The 27,872-nt window shown below is 40.9% G+C and overlaps 1 protein-coding gene across 5 annotated transcripts in view; it reads right to left on the reverse strand.

Moving 5' to 3' along the window:
* Positions 1 to 2,626: 2,626 nt before the first annotated feature.
* The window catches only part of PHF20 (PHD finger protein 20), a 70,964-nt gene continuing 45,718 nt past the window's right edge, over positions 2,627 to 27,872 (reverse strand). For 3 of the 5 annotated variants that reach the window (XM_066198988.1, XM_066198987.1, XM_066198983.1), the window contains 8 exons: positions 26,231 to 26,329; positions 24,277 to 24,438; positions 21,918 to 22,114; positions 15,813 to 15,912; positions 11,656 to 11,851; positions 8,865 to 9,267; positions 6,874 to 7,057; positions 2,627 to 5,334 (listed from right to left, as the gene is read on the reverse strand). In XM_066198988.1, coding sequence (XP_066055085.1) covers positions 5,192 to 5,334; positions 6,874 to 7,057; positions 8,865 to 9,267; positions 11,656 to 11,851; positions 15,813 to 15,912; positions 21,918 to 22,114; positions 24,277 to 24,438; positions 26,231 to 26,329 — 1,484 coding nt within the window. In that variant the 3' untranslated portion in view covers positions 2,627 to 5,191. The remainder of the gene's footprint in view (positions 5,335 to 6,873; positions 7,058 to 8,864; positions 9,268 to 11,655; positions 11,852 to 15,812; positions 15,913 to 21,917; positions 22,115 to 24,276; positions 24,439 to 26,230; positions 26,330 to 27,872) is intronic. The other 2 variants (XM_066198985.1, XM_066198986.1) reach the window with 2 other exon arrangements.

The following is a 27,872-nucleotide window of genomic DNA, read 5'->3' on the forward strand; positions in this document are numbered from 1 at the left end:
TCAGGCCAGGAATGCCCAGGTAACTCCCCTCATGGGGGGAGCTTTCAGTCCTCTGGTGAGAAACCTCAGAAATGAGTCTGGGAGCACTTTGGGAGTCCCTGACGGTTTTTGATGCCTTCTACGGACATGACAGCTGCCTCTCAAGACATTTGAGCCAGGAATGCCCCATCAGACCTTCCCCTGACATGAGGCTCCAATGCTGCCACAAGGTTTGTCTGTTACCTCACTCACAGCCTCAATCAAGCAAAGAACCTTGGGGCCTTCACAACTGAGGGGTTTTGAGTCATTAACCCATAAAAATCCAGTTTCTCACACTTAGTAATGTCTGGATGTGCGACCCAGCCAGACAAGACTATGCTCTGCCCCTCACCCCCCTCAAACTAAACTAAGCATCTTTCCCTGTCGCAGCATTTGCTGGGGTCAAAGGGATTTCGAGGTGCTGCAAAGCAGGCAACATCTTCATCAGTTCAGAGCCTCTGTGCAAAGGCCACGGCTGTGCCCAGAGCCCAGACTCCGAGCAGTATCCACCCAACCCTCACCCCAGTGGAGCCAAGGGCACAGAAACAGGAGCTTCCCTGGTGTCCTTTGTCATGTCTGCATTCAAGCTCCATGACTTACTCACCAAGTCACCAGTCTGGAAGCCCAGGAGGTACACACAGCTTCTACTTCCAAGCCCATACAGCCTCTCAGAATTAGGTACGAAGCACTGCAAGGCTCCATAGCCCCTTCCAGCCTCTCCTTTGAAACACCCCAACAGCACCTAAACACCACTAGCAGGAAAACTCCACAGCAGGGCAGGATGAATCCCAGTTTTGCTGGTCTCTTCTCAGTTTTTCTGTCTGCTTCTATGTTGTAAAAGGAAAAAAAAAAAAAAGTGACATTTACTATTAACCTGTTTCAACAGGACCTTGTTCTGGGTTACTTACAGAAGGTATTACCCAAACAAGAGCTGTAACAAGCTTTTTCCATTCACAAGAACTGCTGTGCAACCTGAAGGATTAGCACAAAGCTGTGAAACACGGCTGAACAACTACAACAGCCTGCAGTGCACCAGAACCCCACTGGGAAATCAGAGCAAGGACCAGTCACAAGCATTCCCACAGCTGGACGGAGCAGCAGGTGGCAGCAGCACGGATGGGGCACTGGCCATTGGAATGGGCATGAACATTGTGAGAAACAGCCTCTCACTTTTCAAGTTCAAAGGTTTATTAAACCTCAACAGAATATAACAAATGACTGAATAAGGAAAAAGGACAGCATCACTGGGAGTTTGTGACCGGCAACCAGGAGCTCGCCTACAAAATGGCTGCTCTGCCCTTTATACTCAGGGTTTTGCGTCAGGCAACCCTGGCTCCTCCCAAAGTCCGTCACTCAGCTCTTCTTTGCCATCCACAGGTGGAGACTTCCTTGCAGCTTGATTGGAGACCGGTGCTGTCATGCCACGTCCTCCCCCTAGCAACAAGCTTTCGCTATCCCCAACTGCCCCACGCAAGGGGTACATGTACACGCCCTCCCTCCACCTGTCCGTGACAACCCAGGCTGTCCGGTGGCAACAATACGGGGCGGGGGGGAAGGGGACTATGGGGAGAATAGAGGACATCTAAACAGCAAACTACAGTAACATAACCATACATCAATAAAACGTCTTTTTACATACACACAATATTCATCCCTCAGTTGTGAGAGCCAATCATCATATGACCTTATCTACAACGTGATCCACGGGCTGGACAATGGTCAACAGCATATCCTGTAATTACAGATGAGGTTTTGGTCAAATAACAGCGAGAACATAGTGACTCTACTCACATGAAGGCTGACAGCTGACTGAGAGCTGCCTCCTTCTCTGAGTCTGCATCTACAGAAACCTTCACATCAGGCAAGTAAATCAATCAGAGGGGACATCAAAACATGACAAGCCACAGCACACATCCCATTGAATTATTTCAAATTCAGACCACAACTTCAAAACCCGCTTTTGACATTTAAGTGATTATCAAAGACCTGCATGATGACACCAAGCAGTGAGACGTGCTGGGATCTGCCACCAGTGGGCCAAGTCTCCAAGCTTCAAACGCCACGCTCCAGCAGTGATGCACCCTCCAGCCTTAAAATCAAGTTTCACAAGAATCTTTTTCATCAATGCCTGCCCCTGCCTTCAGGCACCCTGGGCCAGGTACACTGCTTCTTCAGCCCTCCCCAGCTTCCTCCTCTCCCCATGTACTTTCTATGGACTGTTCAACTGCATCGAGAGCTCCTTGCTTCACACCACTGCTAATGCTGTGTTTCCTCTGCCTTGAGCTGCTGTGGCTGCCCCTGACAGGCTGCTCGTCCAAATAGAACAAAAATTAGGGTCAGATCACAGATCCTAGGTACTAATATATTACATATATTAGGATTTGGGAACAAAAAGTAGGAGGTCCCCATTTAACAATATCCAACACACTATGAAGGATATTTATATAACATAGATCTGGAAAACAGTAATTTTCAGACTTCAGCAACAGTTAAGAGATATATATACCTGACAAACTACAGTACTTGCATTTCAAAGTGATGTGAAGGAAAAAAATCCAAAATTGCTTTATTGAGTTATCATTAACTGAAACAAAGACTTTACTAGGACTTAACCAACAAAAACCTATTTTTTATTTATTCCAAACATGAAGATACAGAAGTTTTCAAGTTTTGCAAATATTGCTCCAAAACAAATTTCTATGTACAGCCCATTGGTTCTAATAGTGCATCAACAAACACGTGTGTACCCACAGTGCAATGTTTGCTCAGTTCATCAAGGCTCCATGTTGCATTCACTTACCAGTGATTTAAAGAAACAAAAAGTGACCTGTCAGTCTGAACAGTTGGTCCAGACTAAAAGTAACAATGAGGAAACTTGCAAATAAAAGGGACAGAAATTAATCCAGGCAGAGCACAATGAAGAATCTTCCCTGAACATGAGAAGTACTACTCTATTTAAAATAAATATTTTCAGTCTTTATCTGCAAGGGATTCCCCAGCACTACTGAAGGGATGCAAGTCTCCAGGATCTGCAACTTGATCTACTCATGGGAACTGCCTTTTCTTCCAAACCTCCAGTACTGCCCTGAGCAAAAATAAACTGACGAGTGAAAATACACAATGAGCACACAAAAGCCATTGCTTGAGAAGAAATCCCCCTTTGGAACAAGAAGCCTGCTCAGGGACTGAGTGTTTAAATGCCCTCAGCCTGGAGCAAAACGAAGCTGTTCCCATGCAGTCATGTCCTGCTTTACAGACTGTGACCAGGGAACAACTTTTCTGGTCTATTTCACCTGAAAATCACCAGCTGCCCGGGACGCTCCTCTGATGCTGTTCTGGTTGTCTGGTCACCGCTACCTCCTCTAGAGCTACACAAGCTCAGGTACCTGACAGGAATGAGCCATGGTATAAGCATTGGTCTCATCTTCAGAGAGCCAAGCGATCCTTAAAATACCATGTAAGCTTTATCCCAACTGTGTTACAGAAAAATAGGGGGGGGGGTTCTGCTGTAGGTACGTTGTATTCACTATATACCAACTTAGTATTATAAAACTATAATTGTGAGAAATTTTTCTGAACTGAATCTTGGCATAGAAGTCTTAGTTACTACCTAGGGCAGCCTAATTATTTTGTCTTCTGAAAGAAATAAAATATTCACCATGTAGAGACAGTAACTCCTACAGTAATATTGGGTATTTCAAGTTTTCATTATTCTTTGCAGAATAAACACATTACAGATATATATTCCAAATTAGTAATTTGAACAGGTATAGGCCTTTCCATTACAGCTCTGTTTGAATGTTATCCTTTGGTAGTATCATTGCACACAATAAAATAAGGGTAACAAATCCAGCTTTTTAAGGACACCCTCTCACTGCAAAACCAGCTCACTATGTTCCATAGGGAACTGAACTCAGCAATTCCGTGAAGGAAAACTAAAGTTGCAGCCATTATTTCAGGAGTGGTGATATGCAGCTGAAAGACTGAACCTCTCAAATGCTCACTATGTTCCAAAGGTTCTGTATAATGTGACTGAACATCAGCAGCCTTGTCACCTTGCTATCACAAAGTAAATACAAACTGAAAATTGAAACTTAAGGTATAAAAAGGGACTCTGTGAACACAGACCATTATAGACAATAACCCACTCACTGTCAGCAAGGACAGCACCTCATGCATAGATCTTGAGGCTTTATTTACACAGAAACTGATTCCCAAAACCACACATTCATAGCAAGTCTTTACAATGAACACATCCAGAGTATTGGAAAAAAAATCTACATTTCCAAATATAACCGGAATGGCAATTATTAACAAATGGGTAGAAAATACATCACATCCATGACAGACCATGCTGCAGTCTGAACTCAAAGCGTGGCTCCAGTCCTTTCCAGGTGGCATTCTGTACTACTGCAACAAGCGTATCTCACCAGCAACTGCTGCAGGAGGCACAGGATGGCTGGATTTAGGAGCTCAAGAATGCACATAAACACCACGTTCATGGGCTTCCCCAGTACCAAGTCATGTAACAGTGACAGGATAAATATAGAAAACAATCATTTATTCTGGAAATAAGTGCAATCCACCTGTGACCTTCTGCTACATTATTTACTGTAACAGAAGTGTGGGTCAGGCCACTGTTACTTGAAAACCTTCACATAACGCTTTATAGTCAAGAGCTGGACATTCATACTTACTAAGCCTGAAACTGTTATAACATCTCCTAATGATTAAATACTGAGTGCTAGTATGCATAAATCAGAAGAAATAAAACATGACATGAGTCACTTAAACTATGCAAAGTTATTTACAACCCCTGTCAACCAAACTTTTTTGGCTCTTAGAACTCTGTTCTTCAGTGGCACAATTTTTAGTCAATTTAATGATGAAAAAGTCTACCGTTTTGATGAGCAACTTGTAAGGAGTGAAAATTTGAGTGTAACTTATCAACCAACAGGTAACCTCTGGAGACAAGAGGATGACCTTTTCCACAGCACTGCAATCGTCTAATAGACCTGAAATAACCTTTTTGCTCTTCTTTGAACACTTCACAAGTCCCTGAAGTCAATCTGCATCCCATGCAACAAGCATGCTAGTTTCATTTACAGATTCAGAGCTGCTCCCATCAGACACTCCAGCTTTGCATGCAGTCACAGCCCAGTGTTCTCCAGCCTCACGTGGAGCAGCACAGTGCGATCTGCTGCACTTTGCCCAAGTCAGTTATCAGTTGCTTTATGCAATGTTTGAGCTGGGGGAGTCGAGCAAGTGGTTCTGGGGGTTGCAGCTCTCCTGTGTAATCCAGCCAACTCTCCAGAACTGCAAAGAAAACAAGAACTGTCACTACTGCAATTCTCAGCAAACAGCTCATGTGAAGTCACAAAACAAAAACTCTTTAAATCTTTTGTAGACCTTGAGAAAGCAGTAGGCAATATTCTTAACACTGTTACTAGAGAAATCATAAAACTGAACACCTCACACCAATCTTTGCAAGTAACTTTTGATACATAACCAAATAATTCACATGAGGATGGGGGGAGAAGCTGCTGCTCCTAGGATTGAGGAGGACAGGAAAACTCTGGACCAAACATTGTGAAATCTCACGCTAAACTTCCTCTGATCTGTGTCGATTCCAGGGCAAGAACACTGTGGTACAGGGAGTTTATGCCATCAAGGATGGGACTATTGTAATGAAAGAAATCTATCATCAATATGGAACACAACTGACCACGTCAGAACCGGGTGACACAAAATAGGGATGAAGATCAAAAACACAAACCAGCAGAGTGCTGCACGAGGAAAATGAACTCCTGCTTCAAAAATCTTTGAAGTGGGAAACAAGAAATCCCACTGAGCAGAAGACTCATCAAGTGAGTGTAACATACCCACAAGGAAGGTGGTCAGGCTGGACTATGATGAGTTCTGGGGATGCTGACAGTATTGCAGATGGAGAATGAAACCTTGAAGACAGAATAAATACGCCTGCCAAGAGCAGCCACTGCCACCAACCAGATCAACAGGTGCATTTTACCCACAGGCAGCACCTGCTGCAGACAGCAGCATCACTCGCTACTGACACATCCTGCCTTGGAGTAAGAAAGTTCCTGCTCTAAGCAGCAACACACTGCACAGATCCTGTTCAGCAGCAGGTACAGGAAGTCTAACTTTGGGGAACCAGAGCTTCTCTAGGCAGTACAGCCCTGACTGATCTTCACTACCTGAAATAGCCCTTTAACAGTCCAACTTTTCAGTATCTTACTTACAAAAAAAGGGCTCTTACTGGGGCAGAAGTTGGATTCCCCTGCAAGTAAAGCTGCTGTTGTAACCACTACGCATGGTCAGACTTAACAATGTAAAGAACTACCCTGAATCAATCAGTGCAACACAAAGCGTTTATAAGTTTTCCATTACTACAGAAATCTTAAAAGTCATTTAAGTGAAGAATTTGAAAGAGACAGGAAAGGGTAAGAGTCTTGTGCACTGAAGAGGCCACCCAGAATGGGTTAATATAGCCAGCAAGGCCATGAAGTACAGAGAAATGCAGACACACTGAAGAGTTTTGGAAAATCACAAAAACCTAAACTCAAAAAGATACAAAGATGTTCCAGTTCCATCTGATGCAACTATTTAGAGATGACCTAACTTGAACTTGCTCTGTGAAATTCTGCTCTTTGTTTTAAAACCCACCCCCCCCATCAGCAGCATGTCTATTTTCTATTAGGAAATGCGATAACTGATAATGGAATATTCATCTCTTTGTAGGTCTGAAGAAGTAAAATTCTGGTTAACATGCTTTAAACAGGTAGTTCATTTAAAAAAAAAAAAGGTTACTTTTTAAACTAGAATAACACTACTTACCATCTAGCTCCTTCTCAATGAAATCCATTCTGTGTATAACTTCATCTTGCAGAGATTCCACATGAGCTAAAAGATTGAGCTGCCACTGCAGCTGTGAGTTCACAACTCCTTCTTTGTCTTTTTCCAGCAATTTCATTTCAATAGCTTCTTCTGAAGAGACTTTCTTAGACACAGACTCTCTCACCTAGCAGAAATACACACATTAAATATTTGTTACAGTGAAAGAGAATTGGGGAGCAAACTGCCTGAGTTCACCCTGTCCCCCCTAATTGCTCAACTCATCATAGGCCAGTGAGTGAAAGAGACACAGACCATATACAGATACTAAACTGGTTTGGGTAAGATCTAAATATTTTTAGAAAAATATCTAAAAATATCTAACATTTTTATAGGTGTTTTGCTAAAAACTATTTGTACTTCACAAGCATCTGGTTTTCTGAAGGTGACATGTACATGTGTAGTTATCTCCCCGCTACTTTTCATCTGGAAGACCTGCACTGAATCTGTGCATCTCAAGGAACCCTGAGGCTGTTTCTCACCTGACAATAATCAATTAAAGAGCAAACAATTCAGGAGCAAAACCAGATTTTTCCTTAAGGAATCTAATCTAAATTCTACTAAAATTTTCACTGAACCATCTCCAAGCAAGCATTACCATTTCTTACAAAACTTGACTACAACGTCAACAGTGTTCATTCTATTCCCCTACTTCTCTCCTTCTGCTGAAATATGAGCCTTTAGAAAAAGGCTCTTTTAGATTGAAGAACTAAAATATTTGCCCTTCTAGGAAACATGACACAATCTCTTTAAACTGATAGAGAAGTTAAATGCAGCAAATTGCAACTTATATGTGGATGAAGTGAGAGCTATCCTAACCTTTAATCTAAAAAAAATGGAGCTCAGTATTTCATGCAATCATAAAATTGTACCACAGTTTGGGCTGGAAGAAGCCTTTGAAGGTCATCTACTTCCAACACCTACCATGGGCAGGGACACCTTCCACTACATCCCAGGCTGCTCCAAAACCCATCCAACCTGGCCTTGGATACTTCCAGGGATCCAGGGGCAGCCCCAGCTACTCTGGGCAACCCGTGCCAGGGCCTTACCGCCCGCACAGGGAAGGATTTCTTCCTATTATCCCATTTAAAATCTAGACTCCTTCACCTTAGGTCATTCCCCCTGGTCCTGTTACTCCATTCCTTGACCAAAGTCCCTCTCCAGCTCTCCGGGAGCCCGTTTTAGGCACTGGAAGGGGCACTCAGGTCTCTCTGGATCCTTCTCCAGGTGAACAGCCACTGCTCCCCTAGCCTGGTTCTAGGGCAGAGGGGGTTTATTCATTTCCCAGAGGGTTTTAAACATTCCTCAGCTCACATTTCACAGGCACTGGTACTAATAGAAGCAAAATTTTTGCACTGGGGAGTAGGAAGGCCTTTACTAAGCTGACAGAGCTGACAGTGAGAACCAAGCATTGAAAAGCTAAACTTGAAGTGCTCCAGTAGGAAGAAGATACAGGGCTATTTCATGGTGATCAGTCTTAAAAAAAATCACTTCAGGCTGACACCTTTTTTTTCCATCTTGAAATGCTGCCTGAAGAACCTAAAATTAATTTAGCTATTAGAAGGAACATGGAAACAAGATGGAAATAATGAGAAGCTGGCCTACCAGTGTATTTGGTAGTATCATACATGCTTGGCCTGTTCTCTTTCTTTGCCAATGTTTATTTTTCATTTAACACATGAAAGTAAGCAGCAATGAATTACCAGTGGAACATAATGCATTTTCAAACAACTTGAGGTCCAGAAGCCAACCTAGGTTTTTTAATTATAATAAAAAGGAAGGGGTTTATCACATTTATAATTTTAATTGTTATTGGCAACTTAAATTTAACAGTCTAATAAAAAAATAAACACAAACAGACCAAAAAACGTTTAAAAAGGCTGAGGTTTGCAGGTTCTTTGTTCTTTGTCAGAGGGCTATTTTAACAAAAATACCTTAGAGTAATTGTGTTTTGATTCATTTTCCATTTTGCATATTTCTTGGTCCAGATTCCAGCCAAACCTCTCTGAGAGGGTATCATCCCCATTTTCCCTTATTCTGTTTACTCCATCATCCATGGCAGAACCTCTTGTTTCCACAACCAGCCTCTGCTCTATGGCAGGGTAGTAGGCCCGAGGCTTCTGGTAACAGTGTTCACTCGTAATGTAAGATTCCTCCACAGAAGGAATTGTTGTTGAAGGTTTCTCAACTGTCCCATTCCAAGTTCTGTAACTTGCTGTCTCCTCTTTGCAACAGTTTTCTTCGAAGTGAATGATGTGCTTTGCATGGATTTTTTCATCCACCGTGATGTGCTTCCATGGATGACACCAAAGCTTTAAGTCAGGGTGTTCTTTATTTCTGTTCAAACATAAAGAAGTAAACCACCCAATTTAAATGCCAAAGTGACTAAGCAAACTATCCTCTTACATAAATTAATTATGAAATTAAGTAAGAATAATTAAGCCAAAAAAAGTGCCAAGTGTTTGGATTAAGAAAAAGCTTGAAGAGTAGGTTGCAAATAAACACATACAACTTCTCACCAATGTTGGCCCTTCATGGAACATTTTGCTTTAATATTTGCAATGTATTAACAGTAGAAATTAATTTTAGGTGTGATATTTTTTGTAAGGTATGGTACACCAACATTGCAGTGGTGTTCCACAGTGGCATTAGTTCCCTTCATCTGTTGTTAGAAAAATTCTTATTTTAATTGTCTTCAAATTGACTAATACACTATTTATTCCAGCAGAAGGGACAACTATAGATATCAGATTATTACAGACATAACAAACAGAAGATTTAAAGTGAGCATTGTAACCACGTTTTTCCTTGTGTCAGGCATCAAAACGGCAGTAAAAGAAGAGCAAAGCAGAATACTCTGCTATCTTCAAATGGCAGCTCATTTGCTACAGGCTGCAGGAGCACAGCAGAGCAAAATCTTGACTCTAAAGCTCCTGCATTGGGCTGCACAGAAAGGGGTGGCTGCCCTCAAGCCCCCACCTCTGCTTCCTTGCCAAGGTGGATGGACTTATTCTATTCAGCTGATCCAGCTGTTCTAGCTGTTCACCAAACCACTCAACAAAACATGACCACTGGACTTTGGGGTAGTAACTCCCTTCTAACCCATCCTGCAGCAGCTCAGGTTTCTTCAATGTCCCTCAGAGGAAACCAGAGTGAATACAGTGCCAGGGATGTGCTAAGACTATTCCACAGAAGCACCTCTGCCTCCAGTGCTAGCATAGAGAGGATGTATCTCCCTGGTGAACCATCCTGAAGGCATGCCTGGAAAAGCAAAAGCCAGGTGTTCATCTACCAAAGCTTTCTGCTCAAGCTCCTCTCATCTGCTACACCTAAAGAAATTACGGTTTGCTCAGAACAGAGCAAGGGATAATTTTACAGAAGACAGAAAATATTTCTGAAAAATTGATGCACCAGTTACCTAAGGATGAAAATTCAAATGCTAATACTTGAATAACCTTTTAACTCCTGCCTGCTGAAGGTTCACCCTTCCATGGCACTGCCGAGGTCACCTTGGGTCCTTTGCCACCTCCTTGAAACACTGAGCAAGAGTCTCCTAATCATTTCAGGCACCTGTAAAATCATCTTCTCTCTGTTGATCTGCATCAACAATATAGTAATTATTCTAATTCAGCAATTTTTCAAATCCCTTCTGATTTATATAATGATAAAGAAAACAGCAGCTGAAGCTTTTAACCAGATGTTCCAAACAGGACTACACCTCACTTTTAATTAAGCCAGGCTATCACACTGACTTCAGCACGGGAGAGAAAAGGAATAAAACCTGCAGCAACCATCACATACAGGCCCAGTGCTCCGTACCTCAGTACTACCTACATCTCAGTTCACAACTGGAAAGCCTAAAACTCAAGCGTCACTCTTTAACAAAAGGCTCAAGGAGTGACCTTACACTATTTACATTTCAGTTTCCAAAAATGAAAGATCCCATAATGGAAAAGCAAAACCCTATGTTAAAATGGCTACTCCCTTGCTTTAAGATGTCAGTAGACCTCCTGAATCACCACAGATTAAGGGAAAGGGTCCAAAGAGTGCCAAAATCGCTTTGTTTTCCAAATAGCTGCTGCCGTGTAATTTATCAACTAAAAAAACTACAATTATGGAATTCAATTAATTTAAAACTGCTGGATTTGAGTTTAAAGAAATTTAGTTTCAGTGATCAGAACCCAAGGATGACTTAAAACAGGAAACCATACAGAAAAGTTAACTTGATAGAAAAAAAACCCTTTTATATAAATAATTATGTTATTTTCTAGATATATAGCTGAAATGACCTTTGTTTAGATATGAAGTGCTGCAGGTTGCTGAGGGTGCAACCACTACCCCACTGCACCAGAACAACATACTGTACCAAACAAAAATATCTGATTTCCCTTGGACAAGCTATGGCCAGATTTCCAGGAATGGAGAAAGCAAGTGCTGCAAAAATGGTGCAATGGGTCCTGTTCTTACTTAAAATGTATTTGGGTGATTCAGTAAAATCAGTCATTATTAGTTTTGTTAGTTTATCCCTTTCTATGCACATTGTCCATTTACACTCAATCCACTTAAACAGTTTTCAAGCAGCCAAGTCCTTTCCCAAGGTCACGTTAGCAATTCAATGTCATAAATCCACAGAGCACAAATGCAAGTCTGAATTTCTGGTTATTTTTATACTTGCAGTCTAATTCCCGAGGAGAACATGCCGGCTGGTACTTAAATACTGCTTACTGTAATATGCTCATCTTCAGCTGCAGCCCGTGCAGGACTTCGATCACTCGCTGTACATCACCAAGCAGCTGGTGAGTGGCCACTATCTTCTTGGCATTCTGGTGGGAATAATTTTCTTCCAAAAATGCTAAGCCATGCATGTGACCATTACTTAACCACTCCTTTTCATACCAGTACTTTAAGCTGGACCTCTGACCTAAAGTGACAGTAATGAGCGAATTAAAATGAAATGTTGACATTGCTGGTAGTAATTCTGATTACCTCCAGGTACTGCAACAGCTTATTTCTTATCAACAGAACCAATGAAGATCCTGTAACAGCAGACATAACCCTGAACAAATAATGAACTTGTAAAGCAGGAAGCCAAAAACCTCTGCCCAACTGTAAAAACATTCAGACCCCAATTTCCACCAAAGGACATCCACAACAGGCAGTTAGAGATGAGGCTGAGGAAGGTGTATTTTAGCAGGGTATCAAACTGTCTAGTCTAACCATGGTTATGACAGAAGTTACAGTCTGAATGCAGCTCTCTGCAGACAGAAAAATGCAGAAAAAGGCAGTTAGCTTCCCAGTGGTCTTGTTTTTCAACATCAACATGTATCAGTACAGCTGTACAAAAGTACATTTTGAAGGAATCAAGGATGAGGTTCCGATAGAAAACTTGCCTAAGTCAAGCTACTAACAATGATAGTTCTATCTTAAGAGATATCAATATCAATATTAGATCTTGATATTGAACATCAACAACAGCTGAAATGAAATGGTGTTGAATGTGATAAATGCATCAACAGAAGTAACTTAAACTGTCAAACAAACAGTATTACAAGGAAAGATGCTTACTAATTTGCAAACACACACAAAAAACCTTCACGCTATATACACCTAACAAAAGCTCCCCCACACCCTGTAAAATGTACAGTTTCGAAAGATGTTCTCAGTGGACAGCTAAGTACCCAGAGAAACAACTGCATCAGCCACTGCCTATGTACAGCCCAGGCAGCAAGTCCACAAAACCTGAGATAAAACGGGAGCACAGACTGAGAACCATAATTGCAAAAAGGTCTCCATTGTAAGCACGTTAATACTGACTAGAGGGAAGCTAAAAAAGGGAGTTACTAGGCACCTGAATGAGACTGAGGCTGGCACTACAAAGGTGTTAGGTGGCATCATGGGTATTACGCGGCATCAGAAATCATGACAGGGTAAAAAAAGGATTTTGAAAGTTGCACCAGGCTCAACCTTCCCGGCAGATACACCGTACCAAGCAGGAAGGCAAGCAGAATTTTTGGTATGGTCAGAACCACATTGGAGAAACTTCTGGCCACCTGCATTAGCCCGCCCTCATTAATTTCTGCATTAGAGAAGCTGACATCTGTGACAGGAAGTACACAAGAATAAAAGAGTGACTTTGAGAACTTCATGGTGAAGTTCCGAACAACTGAGGTGATGTGCACCCTGAGATAAATAGTGCTCCCTTTTCAAGTATATAACCTTAAGAGGAGACACCACACTGCATTCACAAACAATGGCGCTACATAATCATCTTGATCATGTTTAAGCAAGGGTAAATGTTAAAAAATCTCTTAAAAATCCCACTCGACTCAAAGAGACCTGAGTAAAATAGCCATTTAGTACAGTTTTTAGAGAAAATTACCCTAAATTTGCTTTTATTTCTAACAGAATGAGTGATGCTGTTACAAGCCCCAGCAATTTAGACTGGGGAAAGCTCCTAAGTAAGAGTTTGCAGAATAGCCATGCCCAGTTTTGAAAGCCACTTCTTTGCAGATTCATACAGCCTATTAGCTCGCTTCAAGCCAAAAGCAGAGCCACTGAAAATCCATCTTTGCAATCAAAAAGTTGGATATGTTTTCCTTTTTCAAGACAGAGGTAAAAATTAAGCTCCCTCCAATGTGAATTTCAGAATCTTCAAATGAATAGATAATGATGAATTAAGCAAATGAAGCTGCAATCAGTTTCTGCACAAAAGCACTCATATTCAAACGTGATGACACAACTTCAGTTTGCATGTACATTTTAGTACCAGTTAAAACTACCTTCAACTGACATAAAGCAAAATATCCTTAATAAAAGGTTTAAATCTTGGAAGCAAGATACTCTAAAAAACCTTAAATATATTGCTGTCTCTGTAGTAAGTAGGATGTCTTCATTGCTGAGAATACAAACAACAGCAGTAAACATACTACACAGATCTATGAGTTAAAGTACAAAAGAGTTAGTAGTTTTCAACAGCTAAGAAAACCTGAGATCACGATCCAAATACATATATAAACCATAAAGGTATTTTCATCAGGTGAACAGAGATCTATTTTCTTGCCATTTACAACCATGGATTCAATCCCAAACCTCATCCATTTTCACTTTCAGCATGGCTTTGTCATCCGTACAGTAGAAAGTCAGAAAATATTCCCCTAAGTGTAATTTTACCCAATGTGTAAGATGGACTAAGACTTTTAAAAATATCTGCTAAGGAGGAGAGAAATGTACTGCTAATCAACTCTGAATGTGTTAACCCAGGTAAATACCAATATATAGGTTATTGTAGGTGTGTTGGTTTTGCTCAGCCTGTTTTTTTTGGTTCTTTTTCTTTTTTTTTTTTTTGGGGGGGGGGGGGGGGGAAGGGCAGCCACAGAGGTGGCTTCTGTGAGGAGCTGCTGGAAGCTTCCACCATATCTGGCAGAGCCAATCCCCGATGGCGCTGAAGATGGACATGCTGCTGGCCAAAGCTGGCCTAATTAGAGAGGCTGATAACACCTCTGTGATAACAGATTTAAGAAGAAAATCGAAATAAAGGCACACAGTTTTATCTTTTAGTTCGAGAACCGGAGGAGGTGAGAACATGTGAGGGAAACAACATGGTGACACCAAGGTCAGTGAAGAAGGAGAGGGAGGAGGTGCTCCAGGCACCAGAGCTGAGATTCCTCTGCAGGCCATGGCGAGGACCATGGTGAAGCAGCTGTGCCCATGGGGATCCACAGGGGATGCAGAAATCCATCCATAGCCCATGGCCATCCACAGGGGATGCTGAGATCGGTTCACAGCCCATGGCCATCCATGGGGGATCCAGAGATCAACCTGCAGCCCACGGGGGAGGTGTTCACACCGGAGTGGGTAGATGCCTGGAGGAGGCTGTGATCCAGTGCGAGGCTCAGTGGAGAGACAGGGCCCGTGCTTCCAGGCTGGAGCAGCCTGTCCTTGAAGGACTGCACCCTATGGATGAGTGACCCACGCTGCTGCAGTTTTGGGAAGACTACTGCTTGTGAGACTGTACCCACATCAAGGAAGTTCGCAGAGAACTGCCTCCCATGGAGTGGAGACCCCACGGTGGGAGGGACCCCATGGTCTCAATGGGGAAAGACTCCTCTCCCTGAGCAGTGGAAGAAAATCTTGGGTGATGGAAGCGACCAAAACCCATATGCCCTCTCTCCCTGTGCTGTTGGTGGGAAGGAGTTGGAGGAAGAAAAGGTGTTTTTAAGGGTTCCTTTTATTTCTCATTATCCACCCATGCTTTTGTTGGTAATAAACTCACTGTGTATCTCTAAGTTGAGCCTGTTTTGCCCTTGGAGTGTTTTCTCCCGTCTCAACTCATGAATCCTTTGTTAAATTTTTCTCCCCCTCCACCCAGCTGTAGCAGGGACGGGTGAGCAAGCGGCTTTTGTGGGTGCCTGGAGTTTGGCCAGTGTCAAACCACGACAGCAGGTAATGCAGTCAAGAGCCAGTGCTGAGGAAAGCCAGGACCCTTGTGCTACCTGGTTCTAAAAGAATGCATAAGCCTGATTTGTTGGGGGAGAGCTGCAGCCCAATCCTCCCCTAAGATGTGCCCGTGTCTTTGCTTGAGCTTCCTGAGTGTTTTCTACACTCATCTGCCACAGTCAGACAGTACAATCCTTATCACAGCAAATACGTGACAGATGGTCATCACAGTGAAAACATTCTTTTCCATTCCTGTCCTTTTGTAATTCCACAATATCGACTCACGAACATTCACATAAATTAAACTTTCTGAAACTTACCTACAGTGATAGACACAGGTAGGGGGGAAAAACAGTGTAACTTTTCAGAGAGATAGATATAGATACAGATAAACTAGCAGATTTACTACATATATAACAAGAGTCTGTAAGCTTAAATTTCTATACCTGGAGGATCTTGGCAAATATAGCAGGTATATTTCTCAGGTATATTATCTTCCAGTAAGCCCATACAGACTCCATGCTGCCAGCACAGACACTCTTCACACTGTTCAAAGTCAAGAAGTGCACGTTAATAGAAATGAAGGCTAGAGGAGCTCAATACCATCATGTAAATTAAGAAACACAGGATCTACATATTTTAAGACAAAAAGGTCTATTAATATCCACACCCCACCTTCTGCTTACAAGAAATACATTACAGAATCAGACTATAATAAAATGTGAGCCCTCCCCACACATTTTCCATATATGTTTCTGGAGAATGACAATTCAAACGGGGAAGCAGAAATCCTGAAAGGTACAAAAATATTTCCTCTGGAAATTAAAATCTTTCATGAGACGCATGTGCACATAACCAGGACAGCCAACAGAGCTGTAATAGATGCAGTATATAAATTCGTGTACTAAAAATTGGGGAAAATTATACATGTAATTCAGAACCTGGATTCTTGGGGGCAATCCGAGGGTGTCTCCAAAAATTCCAAAGTCTTTTTTGGTCTAGGGGTGCCACCACGAAATTTGCAACATAAACAGTGGAGATAACCTGGAGATGGCCCATTAATCAAGGGTGGGCCCCATTTTCACAGCTACTCAAGAATCTGATACCGATAGTGATGGAAAATCTAGTGGATGATTTCATCAAGTGCCCCAAAAGAAGATCCAGTAAATCTTTTGGGATGTCTTTTCAATTCAACAGGAAATCCTTTCAAAACCTCACTTGGGGAGAAAAGAACACTGAAACATTCGGACTTTTCAACAGACAGTGTCTCCGGGCAGAAAAACTGTATAAAAACCCTGCACCAAGACTCAGAATTTGTGGGCAATATCGGAAGGCACCCTTGTTGCTGTCCCAGTTGTCCACCCAGCATTCGATCGATGTTGTCCTGATTTATCGTGGCATTTTGAAATTGAATTTTGAAATTGCTAAATAAATCTTTGGATTTTGGATTGGCTCTTGATCATTTATAAGAGAGCAATCAAGCTTTTCTCACTAAAATAATCATTTTTTTAAAATTGAAAAGCTTCCCTCTCAAACAGTAAATTACAGTCAGTTATCAAATCCCAGAGATATTTATGTCACACAGGAGTAGCCAACGTTATGCTTTACTGATTCTTGTACCTCCAACATTTTATCCATTTCAAAGGCAGCTCTACTAACAGAAAACTCCAGTGCAGATGCAGTTGCACCAAGTTTAAGAGTTTCCAACATCCTTCCAAGGCAGGACAAGGCAACAACTGAATATAATCTGGATCTCTTTAGCACAGTAACACTATTTAAAATGCAATCACTGTTCTTAAGGCCATGCTGTTCCACAGCAGGAAAACACATTTTCATGTTCTGTTTGTCATTTTCTCCCCCCGTCAGTATCTTAGTGGGACAAAATTTTGGTTGTAGACTAGAGACCACTGAAACACCGAACAAAACCCCACAAAAGAATATTAAGTCAATTTTGATTGCAAACTGTGATGTCAGTTAAAAATTACTACTTTCCCAAGCAGTGAGACGAGATCACATAGCCTTTATTTCTCAGAGCATAAACCAAAAGCAGAAACGTTGTCAGTGCTGGTATAGGACTGCAATATGAGCTAAACCAAACCCTAACAACAACTGGAAGGAATCTCACATGTTGCTCTTCGCTGACGTACGAAAGATGCCAATTTGCTGAACATTTCACCTGTGTTCAACACCACTGTAATTAATGCTCTTGAGATAAACATTCTGGAATTAATTAGTGTTGATCATGATATGCCGTATAAAACCATATTTTTAAGTTTAAGGAATGAAACATTCCTGGAAGGACTGCCTTTTCCAGGAATCCGGGAGTCGGGAGTCGCACACTCATGAGAGAAAGGAGGGTGGCACCCATGGGAGATGGGGCTGTCTGAGACAAGCACAGTCATGAGTGATCGTTGGCCTGATCAACACCTGATATCAATCTCATCTAGCTCGATGTACATCTGAATACCAGATTCCCATAAGCCCAGACAAAGGCCTGTTCCTCCCTGGAAAAAACTGTTCACCAGACCAGCGACCAGAAAAGGAACCGAATGAATATGCATCAAGAACCAGAGGAACAAAGCCGGATGAAGTAATCGATTGTGCAAACCAGAAAAACCGGATAAAAGTAGACCCTGCACAGATCAAAACTGTGAACCAGGAGGGTTCGCTGCCATAGGGGCCAAATCTGTGATTCACCCAGCGTCGATCCTGGGATATCGGAACTGTACTTCGCTTGTGGCTTTATTGGGGTTTTGTCTTATCAATTTTTAATAAATTATTTTATTTTATGAAATTGGCTGATTATTTATAACACTCTTATCTCCTGCCCTTCCTCAAGCTAGGTGGGACAGAAAAGGACAACCAGACTTTGAATACTTCACTGTATTAAGTGATCTAAGTGTGGAGGAAATAGAAACTCTGGGAATGGACAAGTAAAAGGTAAGAGAGCTTTCTGAAAGATGGGACCTACAATGTTTTGCCTTCCAAAATGGGTAAACAGTCCTAATGAAGTTAGGAGATGTTTTCAAAAAAGGCAGAGACAATCCTCCTTTCACAAATCAGAGCCAGAAAAAGGTGACCTAAAACAATGGAAACAGATTATATGACTGTGTTCTAAAAATAAGAAGGAATTCCTGGATCTAGTTACACCTGCATCCTATAAATCATGCCATATTGCACAAGGCTGCGCTCAGTGATTTTCCAGGCAGTTTTGCCCAGAACTCTAGTGAAGCATCTGTCCTGGGTTACAAGTAGAGTTGTAACCAACTATGCTGTTCTACTCCCATCTACATTACTCCTGATGAAGTGTTAATGGTGGGTCGTTTGCAAGAGCTGCCCAGTGCACACCCTACTCCCCAGGCTTCAAGTGGAAGAGGGAAACAAGGAATAGAGGCAACTCCCTCACCCTCTTTCCTCCCGCCCCAGGTACATCATGGTAGTCCTTCTTTGGCTTCACAAACTGACAGAACCATGATAACTACACCCAGCCTAAGGGATCATCTCTGCCAGTGGGCCATAGTGGCTCAACAGCCGCAATGGGCAGCTGAAATGACTTAGGACATCAAGGATTCCCCAAAATATCCTATGATTCATAGGATTACATCATTTCATTGTGAAATTCCCTGCCCTGGGGGAGGCACTGAGCATTCCTGCCTGTATCTGACCATAAATAATCTGGGTGCTTTGGGGACTTGGGACACCACGACTACTGGGCAGATCCAGAGGAGGACCTGAACTTCCCCAGGAGGACTAGACCTCCCACAGGACCGCTGCTCTCAACTTCACCCATCGTTTCAACAGGACAGCTGTCACTATTTGACAGGACTTAGACCACCACCCTGACCAACAGTGCACTAGACCCGTAGTCTCACTTTGTGGGTTTAAGCCAGTTTTTGTGTATCGTTGCATTTACTGTAAACTTTCTATTAAATTGTAACTCTGACCTGAAGTCTCTCTCAAGGTATTTCTGTGGGGTTCATTTCTCCTGCTGGTTTACTTTCAAACCAGCACAAGCACCTCAACTTTATTTAATTTTACTCAACTGCTATTTAAATATCCACCCCTTCAGGTGGATTATTCAACCTGAAGGTCCATTCTTTAACCTGCAGGTCCCGCTGCACACTGTGGCTGCCAGGCTACAGGACACTGCTCTGGTACATGCTATTGGGAAGCTATCTGCCCAGGTGGTAGTAGGGAGGTTCAAAACTTGCCAAGCAGGAGATTTAGAAGAGAAAAAACATACAGCGTTGTGCAAAAAATACTTAAATTGAAATTCAAGTCACAAAAGAAAAAACCTAACCCAAAAGATGTGTATTTAAAGCAGCTTTTCACCCTCCAGAACAAAAATATCCCAAGTCCATTTGCATCCATCACCACTAAGGCCATGAAATCCAGCCCCAGAATTTTCTGCATCATACAAAAATTCACCAATGTTTAGGTATAAAAACTAAAAAGAAGGGACAATGACAGTCTGTCTGGATTTCACTGGGCCTCACCACAAAACCTGAGTGCTGTGCCTCCAGAGGGAACACAGGACAATGCTACACTGCTGCTTTACACCACCTCCAGAAATGAAGTCTAGTAACCTCCCTGCGGAGTTATAGACTGGAACAAAACAGCACTAACCAACAATACACTATGTTTCCGTGCTTCATTTTCCAGATTTTTGTACAAACTGAAGCAGATAGTTTGCATTCTATAAATGCAAACTCAGACTGCTGCATCCCAGTTCAATGAATGACATCCTTAATGCATAAATTGCTCAAGACAATTATTTAAAGGCAAGTACAGGTGAAAGATGATTTTTTTTTTAAATTTTTTCTTCTGAATATGGGGGAAAATTAGTTTAGATACCTAAAGGAACAAACTCCCATTTTAACTGTGTATGAGTTTCATTAAGCTATAATGGTCCCCAATCTTTCACAGACAAGAAGGTGCTGATGTGTTTAAAATTAACATTTTCCTGCATAATTTTCCTAATTATTTCTAAATTGGGCACATTCATGACAGAGAGAATTCTCAAAGACACATTCTCAAAGAGAGGGGATACATTTATAGTGGGAGGTGTACCTCCAGCCAGATCCTCGAAGAAACTGCCCTGGCTCCTCGTTCCAATATCAAAATGGGTACACAGCAAACATAAGCAGGTACCCCAGGTGGCAGCATATTTCCTTTTACCTCAATCCCCATAAGAATGCAGGTACTCACACTACTGCTGATCTGCATCTCTCTTCTAGAGAGAATAACCTACTCTCCTAGCTAATTCTTTCACAAAACAGTTCAAGTGTTTAGAAGTTTGCAATATGCTAAAAAAAGCCTGCCCAAACCAGTTCAACCTAGCAAGTCAATCTCAGAAGCAGCCCATGAAACTTTAAAGGAAAGGCTGTGTCCTGAGCCAGCTGACAGTTCCCTACACTCTGCAATCCTAACTTAGCACTGAACTTACTTTTGCCAGTTATACTGCAGGCTATTTCTTTGTGTTTTTCTGTAAGCCATCCACCCAGAGGACATCCACCCCCTTTAGTCACCACTGTCGGACTCCCTTTTTCTCCTGTACAGTCTGGTGCTATTTACTTAAACTTGCCTATCACTCCACCACCCCCTACTAATTCATAAGGTACCTTCTGCCCTGCATTTCCAGGATCCAACACTTAAACAAAGGTGTGCAAAGTGAAGTCACCAATGAGAGAAAAAGCATCATACCTTCCACAGCAAGGCTCCATGAAATAGCATGGAAATGAAATAGCATGGAAACTCAAAGACAATCAATTAGAGCAAAAAATTATGAAGAAATTGGATTGATCTTTTTGACTTCACCTCTTGAGATAATTAGGAACTGGGTGGGATGGTTCAAAGCAGCTACATAGGGGAATGAAAAAAGTGAATAGGCAGGTAACTTCCAAGGAGGTTTTTATTAACAGTTTGAAGCAGGAGAGATAATAGAAGCCTCTCCAAGTTTTCTGTAGAGGTGGTTTAAAAAGAGCAGATACATGTGGAATAGATAGATAGGCAGATTTGGGACTTCAAATTTGCAGACTACCACAGAATGGACAAATGCAGTTCTGCTTCAAAGCAAAACACTCAGGCAATTTTATTTTTTATTTTTAGTTTTTTTAAAATTCATCCTGTCTGGAGAATTTTATGCATAAGTCAAGCTTCTTGCCAGGGCAGGGGAATGGGAGGTATACTACTATCTGATGGCAATGTTCTGAACATTGAGGGAGCTGTTCTGAAATTAGAGGGAGCCTCAAAAGACACTGATTTCAAACATGTGTTCTCAGAATCAAGGAAGTCAACTACCTTAAGAAAAATTCACGGATGACAAACCAACCATTTATGGAGTGAACTTTCCCTCTTTCCTTTAATTAAAAATACCAAACTGTACTATGAATCAAAAGTTAACTATCGTAGCAGTTACCCCGGCAGATTACCTAAAAAATGTTTTAATTCTGGAAGACAACAATGGTTTATTTCATATACAAAACAGAAGTTTCTCCACCGACACCTTCCACTGCATTCACTAAAATGTGCATTTACTCTCCATTTCATACCTGAATCATGAAGTCATTTTCTTCTTTTACTTCACAAACACACCGAACAATCTCAAAATCACTTTCTTCAACTTCTTCATCAGGGTTGGTGGTTACATCAACATCCTGACTGCAGTCATCGTCACTCCAAGGCAAGCTATCCATAGATGACTCGCTCAGGGTGTCATCCTCTGTACAAGAAGTATTTATATAAAATCCTGAGTAATTACAAGAAAGGTCCCTCAAAATCTCATCCCAAGTATGCAGACATACATTCCTAAAAGCATGAGTTCACAGTGTAATTTAAGGAATATCACAATTTTAAAAGTTTACTGAAGGTTACTACATAATGAATTTTATAGTCTCATTAATGGCTTCTTCAAAATATTTCAACTTAACAGCTTCTACCATTAAAACTGTACTGTCAACATACAGTATCTCAAACCAAAGGCACAAAGTCTCTTCAGACGAAACCATAAACACCAAAACCAGGCGTGTACATTCAAATAGGATGCTAGTTGCTGCAATTTGTACAGAATTGTGATGTAGCACTTCAGTGTAGAGGTCTCAAAAAGAGGCAAGAGGCTTCTGTTTTATGAACTGTTCAATCTCACAAAGCGATGTTTCCATGACAGAAATACTGTGTCCAACACAGAATTTAAACCTGCTTCAGAAATTATTATTTTCATTTAGTATTCTGTTCAGGATGCATTTACAAACTCACAAGCAGTGCAATGCACAAGGTATTCTCCAGAATGCACCCACACTACTTAGCAAAAGCATTAGTACATCCTAGATTTAATAAAACTGCCAAGAAAATTTTGACTGAACAGCATGCTAAATTGAGAATCTTTCCTCAATAATATTAAAGCAATGACTGCATCTTCCTTGGGGATAGAATGGGAGGGTCAGAGGAAGAAGATGAGGTATTTTAATTATTTGAAAATAATTTAATGAGTTTGGGGGGAATGGAAGGTTAAAATTTTAGTCTTAAGAAGGATGGTGAGGTCTCACCTACAGTGACCATAACTACTTTCATAATTTAGTTCACAGAATCCTAGAATGCCTAAGACAGAACCACCACTCTCTGGCATAAATTATATCTTTTAGAGAAACACCTGTTGTCAAATTAAAAGGGATGAGAACCCAACACAATAGTTTATTTTCATATTTAAAAGTTCTATTCCACCTCTGAACTAGGACACTCTTTCCTAAAGTACTGTGGAAGTGACAGTAGTAGTAGGCACACTACAATTCTATATTACATGGAAGTTTCACTTTTATTTTCACCAGATCTTGTTTATCTAGGCTCAAGTTGTGTAAATGCAAAAAGCAAAACAATTCTGAAAAGGATGAAATTATTTAATTTCTGGTATTTTCCACCTCTTTCAATATCAATGAACTGATCAGAAGAAGTCTCAGCAACTGATGGCCAAGTTACTAAACTGTATGTCCTATGGTTGATATACTCCAGAAACCTAACTGCTCAAACTTGCAAAACACGTTTCAAGACATCACCACCATCTGCACTTCTGTGGTCTTTAATGTTTCCTTTCGATGTTTCCTTTAATGTTTAGCTTATAAAGGGGAATTTAACTGAAGTAAATTTTACTTTTGTCTAATAGCAAACAAAGTTATGAAAAAATCCAAATGGTTCGCAACAGTGTATCTGTACAAAAAGGAATTTAAGGTTCTCGTATATAATCAATCAGTCATACATTTTCTATTTCCTTCAAATTTGTGAGTTTTAAGAACAAGAGAAAAAACAAATGTTTATCTTTTTTATTGTACCAGCTTGTAACACATAGACCAAGATATTAAGACTTATGAATGCTCGTACACAGCAGCCAGATTTTTATGGGTTCTGCATATGAAGACACCAACAAACAGCTACTCAAGAGCTTTTACTCAAGAATCATTATAACCACGTATCATTCTATATCTGCACAAATACACATCACCACACCTACTGGTCTCTTGACCATAGCAAGCTTGCAAAGCACCCATTTTTAACTCTGAAGGAATTCTTACTTTGTTGAAACCTTTGGAAATATGAAAAATTTAATTATTAAGTTGGAACACAGTTATTTTAGGAGTTAATAAGGCACGGAAAAAAACTCCAAAATGAGTCTGATTTCTGAAATAAGGGCAACAGTCTTGAAGCATATATGAAAGACAAAGTAAAAAGCAGCAACATCAAGCTCTGGCAAATGAACGGGGTCCAGTCTTATTAACCGGGGGAAGGATATACACACAGCTCTGAGTAAGAATATCCAAAATTTACACAGTAAGAATCAGTTTTCAAGTATGATAGTGCTGCTGCCATATTTACTGGTAAGGAAAGACAGAACCAGAAAGCCATAGAGGATAGTCATCTCACCAATTGCTTTTGATTTTCCCTTGTGCTGTCCAGCATCAGTGCAGTGCAGCAGTGTACTTGGGTGAGCAGATAATTTATTTGAAGAATTAGACTTTGTGACAACTGATTTTTCAGACGAAAGCTCTTGTGAGATATCTGTGTTCTCCCCAATGCCCGAATACCCTGTAAAATTGTAGTAAATGTTATCATTAAAGATCTATGGTCAAAAAAAGTTGACAGAAGAAATATATAGCACCATGCATGCCCATAGCAGGAATGTGTAATTGACTGAGCCAATTCCCAGTATGCTGGAGCTCTGGGACTGCACGATGCTGCTGCAAGATATGCAAGCCTTCCAGAGGCAAGGAAGGTAATTGTCAGAACCAGGCAATTTTATACCGCTAAGTCACTGTTTACTGCTGACAGAAGTGAGAAGGGTTTAAGTGACCAGCCTTTCCAGGCCAACTGTTCTTCAGGCTGAGTAGGTGTACAAATGCTTTTGCTTTACAGGCACTTTAACACAAGCACTGCTAGCTGGCTATCTCCTCCCCACACCCCGCTGTTACTCACACGGGCTGCACACATTCCCTAATCTTCAAGACTTCAAAGTGGACAGAAAGCACTCACTTTCCTAGTCTGTGTATGAAACAGAATGCACAGGTAGACAAGTCCAGATTAGGGGTGTGTGAAGGAAACACCTTGAATGGTTTCTCTGTGAGGCCTACACTGGATATAAATCAATACTGGCTGAGGTTACAAGTAGAGCCCTCCAGTTCCCGGGAAAAAATCTTCCTGGACTGAATTATCATAAGGTCAACATCAAACAAAGGCATGCAACATCTTAAAACCCAAGGACAGACTGACAGGCAGCTTATGGGGACTACTGGTGCATAAATCTACGAATTACATTTTGCACATTATTGTTATACTTGTGAGCACCATACAATCAGAAACTCATTAAAATTATTTGTTTCAGTACAATTCTAAGTCACTCGGCCTATGGTTCTTCCCATCCACTCTCTTGACAGCTTGCCCAATTCATGGCAGCAATCAGAGAAGTAAGTTATTTTCTCTCAGAAACTCCTCCTTCGGGAAATCTAGTTTCACAAATTATGCCTAGCATATATGCTGCAACCCCATCAATAGCAGAGAAAGTTGTCACACTTGATGCTTAAATGTTTCACCAAAGAACTTTTCCAGAATCAACTGCATTTTCAGCAGTCGAGAATCCACTACCTCTAACACCTGGGCCTCTACTTCAAAGCTTGAAGTGGCCCAAGGAAGGCATTCCCAGGCCTCCATAGACAAAATCAACGGAGAAGGCATGTTGTTACTACAGCCATTTTAATGTAGTGCAACACATGTTATGAGACATGAAAGAGGGACACAGCTTGAGTATAGACTTTAAATTGGGTTTTTACTTAACCTCCCCAGAAAAAAGATTAATTCCTTTAAGAAAGCAATAAATGCTGTGACAGGTTTAATTGGTCTCATTGTTACAGCCCTCTCTCCCCCAAGTGAAGGTGTAAGAAATAACAAGGTTCACAGCAGAAAAAGAGAACTCAATGTTTCCAAACTCCTGCTTTCCAAACTCCTGCATAAAGCAGCCCCAGAACTAACAGAACTGAGAACAGCCTGCACACAGGGCATCTGCACCCCCTTAATCGGCAAAGCTTGCATAGAAGCACAGTTATTAAGGAAAAGCTCGACTTGGAGACTGACATTCATTTAGGAGTGACATTCATTCTGTGCCATTACAGGTGCTACTACAAGCCATCATCCCATATTAACAACGAAGCTTAACCACGAAATAGATTATCTTGCCAATCACAATTTAAAATCAGTCATTTAATAAAATAAAAGCTAAGTGAAGAAACAAGTCTGAACTGCAATGCCTGCTCTTAAAGCAATTTTTTGAGGTAAGAAAACAAAATAATGAAGCCAGATTCATCTACAGAAGAAAAGTGAGCTTTACCAGTCTTACACCTCTTTTTCTTTTTTTTCTTTTTCTTTGACTTGGCTCTTCCGTAGTCTTTGGATTTTTTTTCTTTGTTCTTCTCATGTCCTTTAACAGCTGAAATTAGACAAAATTCCAAATTAGTCTAAAAATATATATATACATTTACTCTACTTCATAATTTTCTAAAGAGCCTCCACGGTTTCTTTGGACAATCAAGGCCAGTTCACTGAAAAAAATCCCAAAAAACAAAAATCAAAACAAAATAAAAACCAAGAAGAAAACTTATTTGCAAGAACTCCTCAGCTCTCAACTGTAATGATCTATTTAATTTGACTATCCCATAACAAAATATGAGTATCCTGTGGGAGAAATCAAATGCACAGCAGTACCCATTTACTATTTCCATGCTTCAGATATCATAAAAAAGACTGAGTATTTGTTACTTCCACTTTCTGAATTATTATGACGGGACAATTCACTAACATCGTAATAGAACAAAACCCCAACACCCCAAACTTTAGTTCAGTTCCCCAATCAAATATTTTATTGGGATTGAAAACAGAGTAACTGGTTAAGCTGGCTTTAACTACAGTTCTCTCCACATCTGTTCTCCATCCTGTTTTACGAGATTAAACACGCACCATAATTTTTGAATGACTGACAGCTGTCAATCAAGTCTATCCTCAAAGCATGCTTCCGGAGCATGCACAGCTCAGTATAACCCTGTCGCAAGGTCATGTACACAAATCCCTGCTTTCCAGACCCCAGTGTTTGGCTGCATCCTGTCTTTCAGATTTAGGTCTCAACAGCAGAATTTCTAGATAACAACACAGGTCCTTCAGTAAATTATCCTGGCTCAGAGATGTAATCAACACCTATTATGGAAGGATACCTTGTATCTCAAAATGGCTCTGCTCTCAGAGTGTTTGGCTGATTGAGCCGCTCACCACTCCATTCAGAAACCTATTTCAGCGTCAGATGATAGAGGTGTGAATAAGCATTTGAAGACACTCTACACTGTAAGGAAACTTCACTTGCACAAACCATTTGAGAACCCTAGGTTGTCTGTAATCGTTTATGAAACAAACCAGCAATACCAGCTTTTTATGTCAACCTCTTTCATACATGTCAAAAGTAAACTCCAATTCACTGGCTGTGTATTTATGGCACAAACAGTTCACTAAGAAACTGCAAATCAGTCATGTTTAATCAGCTCTGTTAAGCATGCAGGAGACATGCTCAGGAGACTCAGTATTTACAAATTTCTTTGTGCAGCTATCTTCTGAAATGCACAATACAGTTAATGCATGTTTCCCTGAAAAAAAAATCTTCATAGAACAAGTATTCAAGTATTATACCACAGTCTTAAAAAAAACAAAACAAACAGGTACTGAACAATCTTCTTCTCTAAAGCTGTTTCTTCTAAGTGCTCTGAAATGTAATGAGTTTTCACTGACAGAAGACCAGATAGAGACTTGTCCAGGTTAGGAGCATCCTCACAGATTCACAAGATCAAACAGAAAGACAAACTGAAAAACAAAATCCTAAAAATTAAGCACAAAACAACCACATTTTTAAATGGTTTGGTGTTTTTTTTTTTTTTTAATGAAAGATTTCAACTTCCTTGAATGGCAGAGACTCATAAGAACTGGGATGA

The sequence above is a fragment of the Chamaea fasciata genome, unplaced genomic scaffold (genome assembly GCF_029207755.1).
Source record: "Chamaea fasciata isolate MVZ Bird 193981 ecotype frontalis unplaced genomic scaffold, bChaFas1.0.hap1 SCAF_17, whole genome shotgun sequence".
Lineage (NCBI taxonomy): Eukaryota > Metazoa > Chordata > Aves > Passeriformes > Sylviidae > Chamaea > Chamaea fasciata.